The sequence below is a fragment of the Oncorhynchus gorbuscha genome, linkage group LG15 (genome assembly GCF_021184085.1).
Source record: "Oncorhynchus gorbuscha isolate QuinsamMale2020 ecotype Even-year linkage group LG15, OgorEven_v1.0, whole genome shotgun sequence".
NCBI classification, from domain to species: domain Eukaryota; kingdom Metazoa; phylum Chordata; class Actinopteri; order Salmoniformes; family Salmonidae; genus Oncorhynchus; species Oncorhynchus gorbuscha.
Genome location: NC_060187.1, coordinates 53,563,181 through 53,572,608, shown reverse-complemented (window position 1 = coordinate 53,572,608; position 9,428 = coordinate 53,563,181). Strand labels below are relative to the sequence as shown.

The 9,428-nt window shown below is 42.6% G+C and overlaps 2 protein-coding genes across 2 annotated transcripts; both read left to right on the top strand.

Moving 5' to 3' along the window:
- Positions 1-1,304: 1,304 nt before the first annotated feature.
- On the top strand, positions 1,305-5,656 carry LOC123997499 (calcium homeostasis modulator protein 6-like). The gene is made up of 2 exons (XM_046301803.1): positions 1,305-1,961; positions 2,971-5,656. Exons 1-2 carry the CDS (start codon positions 1,416-1,418, stop codon positions 3,406-3,408), a joined length of 984 nt encoding a protein of 327 aa, XP_046157759.1. The 5' UTR covers positions 1,305-1,415; the 3' UTR covers positions 3,409-5,656.
- Positions 5,657-6,011: 355 nt separating this feature from the next.
- Positions 6,012-8,538, top strand: LOC123997500 (calcium homeostasis modulator protein 5-like). Its single transcript, XM_046301804.1, has 2 exons — positions 6,012-6,809; positions 7,080-8,538. Exons 1-2 carry the CDS (start codon positions 6,267-6,269, stop codon positions 7,467-7,469), a joined length of 933 nt encoding a protein of 310 aa, XP_046157760.1. The 5' UTR covers positions 6,012-6,266; the 3' UTR covers positions 7,470-8,538.
- The last annotated feature ends 890 nt before the right edge of the window (positions 8,539-9,428 follow it).

Genomic DNA, 9,428 nt, shown 5'->3' with positions numbered 1-9,428 from the left:
ATTTCTAGAAACTATTATTCAACCATGCTGGTCATTATTGAACATTTGAACATCTTGGCCACGTTCTGTTATAATCTCCACCCGGCACAGCCAGAAGAGGACTGGCCACCCCACATATGCTCTCTCTAATTCTCTCTTTCTTTCTCTCTCTCGGAGGACCTGAGCCCTAGGACCGTGCCCCAGGACTACCTGACATGATGGCTCCTTGCTGTCCCCAGTCCACCTGACTGTGCTGCTGCTCCAGTTTCAACTGTTCTGCCTTATTATTATTTGACCATGCTGGTCATTTATGAACATTTGAACATCTTGGTCATGTTCTGTTATAATCTCTACCCGGCACAGCCAGAAGAGGACTGGCCACCCCACATAGCCCGGTTCCTCTCTAGGTTTCTTCCTAGGTTTTGGCCTTTCTAGGGAGTTTTTCCTAGCCACCGTGCTTTTACACCTGCATTGTTTGCTGTTTGGGGTTTTAGGCTGGGTTTCTGTACAGCACTTTGAGATATCAGCTGATGTACGAAGGGCTATATAAATAAATTTGATTTGATTTAGAAACCTGTTTTTACTTTGTCATTATAGGGTATTGTGTGTAGATTGATGAGGGGGAAAAAAACATGTAATCAATCTTAGAATAAGGATGTAACTTAACCAAATGTGGAAAAAGTCAAGGAGTCTGAATACTCTCCGAAGGCAAATATTGTTTTATTTCTCTGTAATTCTACTAGCCACCTAGAAATGTTATGAAATTGGCTTTCGCTAACCCAGATAGGTTCTCAATCTACCAACCTCCTAACTAGCGACCAGGACATCAATCAAATTAGCTAGCGTGTCTAACTATTTTAGCTGGCATGCCTGCTGGCAAGGTTGGTAGACTTTCTAAAAGCAACCAATTACTAAATGCACTGAATAAGACTCACCTTCCTTTTCATCTTTTACCCAGATTTTAACAGCGATGCAGAGAAGCATACGATGCAGAGAAGCATATTTTGTTTCTTTAAAAAAAAATTAGACAGCTCAAGAGCTGTGCCTAAGATATGCAGAAAAAAATAACATAGATTTTTTAATTAAGCATAAAGATTATGCCTCTAGATTGCAAGAAAAAAAGCTGTTTCAGGTGTTTGAAAAATGCTCAATTCTCCAATTTATAGATGTGGGGCAAGCACCCATCCAGACCACCCCCATTCAGATTTTTGGGGCGCATGACAACCTGGGGGGCTGGTCTGGGAATTAATAGAATACCCTCATTGTATCATCCATAAATAAACTGTAGCCTAGTGAAGTGACTTCATGTTGACAACATCCTGAGTTGTATGCGCGCCGGAGAGGACAGGAGAACTGAAAGTATAGCTGTCACGTCAATTTATATGCACCCATGACTTGCTATCAGCAGAAGTGCCTGTGAGTCCTGTGCGTCTGGAATGATGGATAAGTTCAAAACGGTTCTTAAAATTGTTCAGAAACAGCAGACTAGTCTCGGGTTTGGTTTAGTTGCGTTGTTAACTGCAGGCGGGGAACAGATATTTTCGTCAGTGGTGTTCAAATGTCCTTGCAGCGGCTGGAACTTTTCCTACGGCATGGTGTTTCTCTTAGTGCCTGCTCTGGCACTGTTGGTGTTAGGTTACATCATGAGCAATAAAACATGGAAATTGTTTACAGGTTTGTGTTTACGCAAATCCAAATTTTGTAATTTTAAATATGTTTGCGCCAGTGGGGTGGTCTTCTTTCAGATCACCACGACAGCAGCAGTTGCACCTGTCAGCTGGATTGCAGTCGCTTTGCTCAATGGCAATTACTTTGAATGCGCCATGACTGGCGTCAATGTAACGGTTTTCACAAACCACCTTTGCGATGGAAAGAGTCCGCAGTGCCAGGATGAACTTTATAAATTCCCCTGCGGGAGAGCAACCCACGTGCCCCAATCCGACAGCAATGATGTGCTGGCAACCATCCGCGCTGAGTCGCAGGTGAGATAATGTTCACACTAATAGAACCAAGTTATGGTTTGAATTATCTATTTGTATCATATCTCCTTTGCCCCATTTTACTCGCTTCAATATGTTTTAGTGGGCTATCCTTGTTTTTGTCGACGGCCTGTTGGAGTGTAAGGCGATTAGACTGACAGTTTTCTGCTAACGTTAAATGACACCACTGGATGTGTTCTGACAGCTAAGGGAGTTGTAATATATTTCAAACGGACATTATGAAGTACACATTTTTGCTTTGAAGGCATTTGTTGCATCCATTTCATTTGGAAATGCCAACATTAAAATGCACCAAAGCAGAGTGCCTCAAAGCATAGTCTACTTCCGTTGTTATAAAATAGCAGTTATTCTTCCACCTGACTTAGTTCCTGTATGACTTGTCATTAATGTACAAAACTTCCCAGTGTTTCCCCTATATTAATTTAACAGTGACAGGCAGCAGCTGCTAAAACGTTTTCAGTGTAAATTTAAAAGTTTAAAACCAGATATAAAGTATGTAGAAAAGATAAGGCAGCCCCCATTGATTTTGATAGAATATTGGAGTCACTCAGATAGCATAAGAACATGGCTCCATTACAAAATGTGTAGAATTGCAGGAAATAAGCTTTGAAACAGCATTCTTTCTCTGTGGCCAAGAGGAGGGCCTCTAAAATGTATGGTCGGAGATCGCACCATTGGCCACACCCACTCCCCCCTATGCTAACTTTACCACCACTGCTGAAAAAAAATCCTACGGGAAACACTGCTTCCTATGTGAAGAGGTGATGGAGGAATTGCTGACCAACACACACCTCTGAAATGAATCTACCATTCCATATACAGTATGCTTCCCTAATACATTCTCCTGCTACCTGCTATTTTTATAGATATGGTTTGAGTTTGAGCAGTACAGTATACTGTATTATAACTGTGACATTAACTCAGGCATTCCAGGTAAGGGGTTAAGCAAGATAGTTGAATATTGTGTTGAATGTATTGGTTTTGATTTCAGGTCCTGGGTTGGCTACTGATCGCCTCCATCATGGTCTTTAACCTCCTGCTGACCTGTGTTGCCCGGTGTAACTCCCCAGTCAGCTACCTGCAGCTGAAGTTCTGGAGGGTCTATGCCCAGCGGGAGAGCGACCTGCTGGAAAGCTACACGGCAGATCACGCCGAAAAGCTTGCCGAGAGGAACCTGAAGAGCTTCTTCCAGCAGACGCCTCCAGAGCCTGTCACAACCCCACCTAACCAGGCCTGGGAGAAGATCTCGTCCCTCTACAGGTTCAGCACCAGAGACCACTACTACAGCATCCTGCACAAGTACGTGGAGATGTGCCATGACCCAGCAGAGGCCAGGGCCCACAGGATTTCATCTGTCAGGTCAGACGGTCCAGACACTGCTAATCCAGCCGTGCTCGCCTTTGTGGATGAGGGCAAGATGATGCTGTGAATGGGCATGCATATGATCATAGGAACAGCATCACTATCATGACCCTATCTGTAAGCATCCTTGTTTTTATCATCAAAGTCATGACTCATTATAGAGGATTATTGTCAGCGTTCTAATCTTCGTCATCATCGTCATCATTATTGCTGTGCATCAGGGGATTTTTCAGTAGAAAGACCAATTACATCTGATTAACCACTCTCAAGTCTTCACTTGAATACCAATACTTCCCAATTTTAGATTGTTACTTGAAAGTTCACTCACTGTACCACGAGTGCTGCTTGCAGCTTTTTATTTGAAATTCTATGCTCAGAAGGGATTTAATTTTTATTTTATTTTTTATAGTTGATCATACTTTCTTTCTCTTCTACTTTTCTCCTCTCTTTAGTATTTTTATCCTCCTCAGACTTGACCTACATACAGGTGGTCTGTGGTATTAAACAGGAAAAGCATGGTCTGGTTCTATGAAATGGGGCGGCAGGTAGCCTAGTGGTTAGAGTGTTGGGCCAGTAACTGAAAGGTTGCTAGATTGATTCCCCGAGCTGCCAAGGTCAAAATCTGTCGTTCTGCCCCTGAACAAGGGGCAGAATCCACTGAATCCACTGTTCCTATGCCGTCATTGTAAATACAAATGTGTTCTTAACTGACTTGCCTAGTTAAATAAAAAATAAGGAGCATATTTACTTCCTTTTAGCTAGTGCACTGCAAAATACTTTCAAGTTAAACCCTGTTGCCAGTGTATATGTAGCATCTTTATGACGGTAACCCACAAGAATATTTAGTTGGACCGTACAAGCTTGGTCTCCAACGTATTTCTGCGTTATTGTTATTTATATTATTGCACTGTAGACCGACCATTGCCACAAGTGAACTGCGATGAACATCAGCTCTGAATTGAATAATAACTTAGTGAAATGGTTAGATCCGTATCTCTGTGTAAAGCTTAAATGTGCTGCATCGGTATCAGAAGTCTTATGGTACTATTGTTGGATGAGTGGAGGAGCATGAAAGTATTCACTTTAAGTATGAGGATAATACAGCAATTTGGTCCAAAAGGGGAAAGTAAACTTGACTTTTTGCTATGTTATTGCCACAATGTCACTCCACTCACTGTCATTTGGGAAGCGAGTCCTGTGCCTGGACTTTCTTTCAAACACCTTTTCACCTCTACCTCTGATTACATCACGCTCACAGTATCTTTTTATTTTATTTTATACCTTTATTTAACTAGGCAAGTCAGTTAAGAACAAATTATTATTTTCAATGACAGCCTAGGAACAGTGCCCCCTGTTCAGGGGCAGAACAACAGATTTGTACCTTGTCAGCTCAGGGATTTGAACTTGCAACCTTTCAGTTACTAGTCCAAAGCTATAACCACTAGGCTACCCTGCCACCCCAGGAAACCCTTCTGTTTCCCAACCACTGACTCAGAACACGTGTTTGATCTGCCCATTTCTCCTTTTTCTGAAAAAATGGTAGGTCTTATGCAAGTCTAATGTAATATGATCTCATTTCTGACACCAATGCAAATTAAGGTAACGGGTCCACAAAGCTCTGAAGACTAACATATACCTTGATAAATTGGTCATTAGGGTATTTTTTTAACATTTTGTGACAAGATACATTTTGATTTAGTATATTAGGTACCTGATGTGGCTAGTCCAGCCCTGTTAAAAGCTGCTCTGTGGGAGAAATCAATGCACTCAGAGCCTTTTAGGGTGAGGATATTATAGCTTCATCCTGTGGGAATTGTAGAGCATAGAAACTCATCCCAGCCTTCTACAGGAAATGGGAGAGGAAACTCTTCTGTTTCCCAACCACTGACTCAGAACACATGTTTGATATGCCCATTTCTCCTTTTTCTGAAAAAATGGTAGGTCTTATGCAAGTCTAATGTAATGTCTAGCTAGCTATATGATTGCCTATAAAACTGTGCTCTGTGTTATATTTTTGGGTATGCATGATATTGTATCTGCGTGAGGTTCCATAGCTCAGTATTAACATTACTGTTGATTTCCCATTTCATTTTGCAACTGCTAATGAATGCAGTGCAGCCTTCGTGCCGAAATACCACATTGCTTTGTGTGTTTGTGTGTGTTTATGCGTGTGCGTGTTTGTGCATGTAAGAGAAAGGGAAAACGAAAGAGAGGGCGAGAGAGAGAGCAAAGGGTGATTTCATATACTGTATAATGTTGTATCTGGCTCAAGCTGTATGTGAATTTAATACAGATAATAAATTGTGTTGCTGAAATCACTGTGCTGCTCAAATAACTATCAAAATAAATCTGGTTAAAGTCAAGTTAATGTTTGTTTTTTTGACAGACTGCATGACCCAGTGGCTACTTGTCATATGGCGTCACTCTGAGAGGACAACGGCAGCTGCATGGTCTGAAGTACAAAAACAGATCTACAGGATCTCAGCCAGTTCAGTCACTGCTATTTTATTACCTACGCATAGGAAAGGAGGGGGAGTGACAGAGAAGGACATTTAGAAGGAAGAAATACATATCAGGGTGTGGTTTGAGAGTTGGAGAATGCAGAAAACCTCAGTGGATTAAGTGGGTGGACAAGGGTGGGGAACAGAGATACAGTGAGGAGAAGAGGGAGGAGTTGGTGAGGAGGAAGAGTGAAAGAGAAAGAACAGGAAGGAGGGAAAGGGAGGGGCAGAAATAGGCTCAGAAGAACTTCCGTGTGTTTTGTCTTCGGCTCAAACAGCACAGGGAGTGGAGTGAGTGTTGGGAGACGCAACCGTTTGCGTCTAAACTATTTCACCGCTGTATTTTTCCTCTTCTAATTCTCCATTCTCTTTGCATTATTTTGGTTTTTGCGGAGCGTGCGTAAACAAACCCCTTGTCGATACCATGGATAACTTCCAGACCGTCCTGCGCTTTTTCATGAACCAGAAGGCCACCATTGGCTACAGCTTCATGGCCATCCTGACCATCGGGGGAGAGCGAATCTTCTCCATGGTCTCATTCCAGTGCCCCTGCAACCACGACCAGAACTTTGCATACGGCCTGACCTTCCTGTTGGGCCCAGGCCTGGTGCTTCTGGTGCTGGGTCTTTTCTTCAGCAGCAGGCTGTGGCGCCTCTATACTGGCTGTTGCCTAAACCCCATTAAGCTGTGCCCCAGGGGCAACTGTTTCGGCTGCCTCAAAGTGTTTGTCAAAATCTTCTCCGGTGCCTGTGTGGCCCCTATCATGTGGCTGTGTGTGGCACTGTTGAACGGGACCTTCTACGAGTGTGCCGTCAGCGGGCTGGATGATAACCTGGTGGTGGATCTGTTCTGTAAAAACAAGACCTTGATGTGCCGGGAGGAGTTGGCCCGCGTGCCCTGCAGCAAGTCCAAGCTGCCCAGCGACGAGAACATGGAACTGTTGCTCATGTTCCGTGCTCAGTCACAGGTGAGTGCAAGCAACAGTCTGACCCTGTTTGTGACTTTTGTTTGGTGGAATGTCATATTTTTCACTGTCAATGGGTCATTGATACAGCTGCAAATGCTGGTACGAGTCAGACCAAAAAGGTGTAATTCGTTGATTTATTTTACTGTTTGTAATTCAATTGAGAGTAAAGCAACAGTATTGAATATGTTTGTTGTTAACAATGATCATTGTTGGCATTGTTTAATCATTTTATGTGAGCGTAAGTTTTGGTTCATGTCTGTACATCCCCAGATACTGGGCTGGTGTATCATCATCATTTCAGCCGTTCTAGGGCTCCTCGGGACCTGCTACACAAACTGCCGCTCAAAGGTCAGCTACCTGCAGCTCACCTTCTGGAAGCGCTACGTAGAAAAGGAGAAGGAGCAGTTTGACACATTCGCTATGGAGTATGCATCCAAGCTGGCCGAGAGGAACCTAAAGAGCTTCTTTGAGAACCGTGACCCGGAGATATTCCCATTCCCCAACCACAAGGCCTGGGAGGAGATCTCAGCCCTCTACACCTTCTCCAAGAGTGAGCAGTGCTACAGCACCCTTCAGAGGTATGTGGAGCGTGATGACCGAGACTACAGCCCTGAGAAAAGACCAGTCATGGAGCTGGAGCACGGCATAGAGATGGGCTGAGAGAGGGGCAGACAATGGCAGAGTATGAATTATAGTATATCCTATTTGTTTTACCTTCATAAATGACATGCAGTAAGTACAGTAGATTTAACTCACAGACTGAGAAGAAGCATTGTTGCCTGCATTTCCCCCAAAGCACTGACATATACACAGAGCACCATTCAGAAAGTTATTACCAGTGACACAGCAGTGATTTACCAAAGAATGCAGCCATTGCAGAAGTGGTGAAACAGTAGGGCTTCTTGTCTGTGGGAACCCACAGTTCGAGAATGGTCATGAACACTAGCTGATGCAATGTCCCTGTCATAACAAACACTTTGATTTGACAAAGTCTCCTCTACCTCTCTTTGACATGCCTTTGAAGCATTTCATTCACTTTACTGGTACATAATGGTAGGAGAGCCATTGTAATGGTATAGTTTTAATTGGGTATTTTGTGTGTAATATTGCACCACAATATGAATGCTACGTGAATGACAGAGTTGTACCATGCAATTTGCTTGAAATGTTTACCCAACTCAATGTTTACATTATTATGACAACCTGAGCACCATAAAGTGTCTTTCTATGGCAGTACAAGCAAAGCAGCTTACTTTATATTTTATGTTAATTTGGGACTAACTCTGCCATTACTACAGTCCTGTTCAATTATTGACGTCAATAGTAGTCAATAATTCACACATTAAGAGGTAATAAATCATGTATGACATACGGGATATTCTCACTGGATTCTACAAAAACATTTGTTGAACCTGTTTATTGTTTTTCGTTCTCCTTTCTAACATCTGTAAAATCCCTACCATGTAATGTGTAAGCACTAAATTAACATGTACATAGAACATTATTAGGACATGTTGCATCATGCCTGATAAAAAAAAAACATTTTAGGGTGGTGAGTTTGTGTGTAAAAACGGTCCATATTCCACCATGTTTGACTAAGAGGGGGAGAATGCAGCCATATCGGTGTAGTTATAGTACCTTCAGAAAGTATTCATACACCATTACTTGTTCCACATTTTGTTGTGTTACAGTCTGAATTACAAATGGATTAAATTGATTTTGTTTCTCACCCGTCTATACACAATACCCCGTAATGACAACATGTTTTTAGAAATGTTTGCAAATGTACTGAAAATGTAATACAGAAATATCTCATTTGCATACAGTACCAGTCTCAAGTTTGGACACCTACTCATTCAAGGGTTTTTCTTTATTTTTACTATTTTCTACATTGTATTATAATAGTGAAGGCATCAAAACTATGAAATAACACATATGGAATCATGTAGTAACCAAAAAAGTGTTAAACAAATCAAAATCTATTTTAGATTTTAGATTCTTCAAAGTAGCCACCCTTTAGCCTTGATGACAGCTTTGCACACTCTTGGCATTCTCTCAACCAGCTTCATGAAGGAAATTCAATAACTTTGAAAGTTTCATCAAGCGCAGTCGCAAAAACCATCAAGCGCTATGATGAAACTGGCTCTCCGGAGGACTGCCGCAGGAACAGAAGTCCCAGAGTGTGTAATAAAAACAAGGGCTTCGGGGGAACACATAGTCCAGGTAGCCATTTGATTACCTCTTCAGGAGTCTTATGGCTTGGGGGTAAAAACTGTTGAGAAGCCCTTTTGTCCTAGACTTGGCACTCCGGTACCGCTTGCCATGCGGTAGTAGAGAGAACAGTCTATGACTGGGATGGCTGGGGTCCTTGACCATTTTTAGGGCCTTCCTCTGACACTGCCTCGTGTAGAGGTCCTGGATGACAGGCAGCTTAGCCGCAGATGTACTGGGCCATACGCACTACCCTCTGTAGTACCTTGCGGTCAGAGGCCGAGCAATTGCCGTACCAGGCAGTGATGCAACCAGGATGCTCTCGATGTTGCAGCTGTAGAACCTTTTGAGGATCTCAGACCCCATGCCAAATCTTTTTAGTTTCCTGAGAAGGAATAGGCTTTGTCG

Coding starts and splice junctions, on each gene's coding strand:
- LOC123997499 (XM_046301803.1), top strand. CDS start 1,416: ATGATGGATAAGTTCAAAACGGTTCTTAAAATTGTTCAGAAACAGCAG. Junction 1,962..2,970: donor CCATCCGCGCTGAGTCGCAG/GTGAGATAATGT, acceptor TTTTGATTTCAG/GTCCTGGGTTGGCTACTGAT.
- LOC123997500 (XM_046301804.1), top strand. CDS start 6,267: ATGGATAACTTCCAGACCGTCCTGCGCTTTTTCATGAACCAGAAGGCC. Junction 6,810..7,079: donor TGTTCCGTGCTCAGTCACAG/GTGAGTGCAAGC, acceptor GTACATCCCCAG/ATACTGGGCTGGTGTATCAT.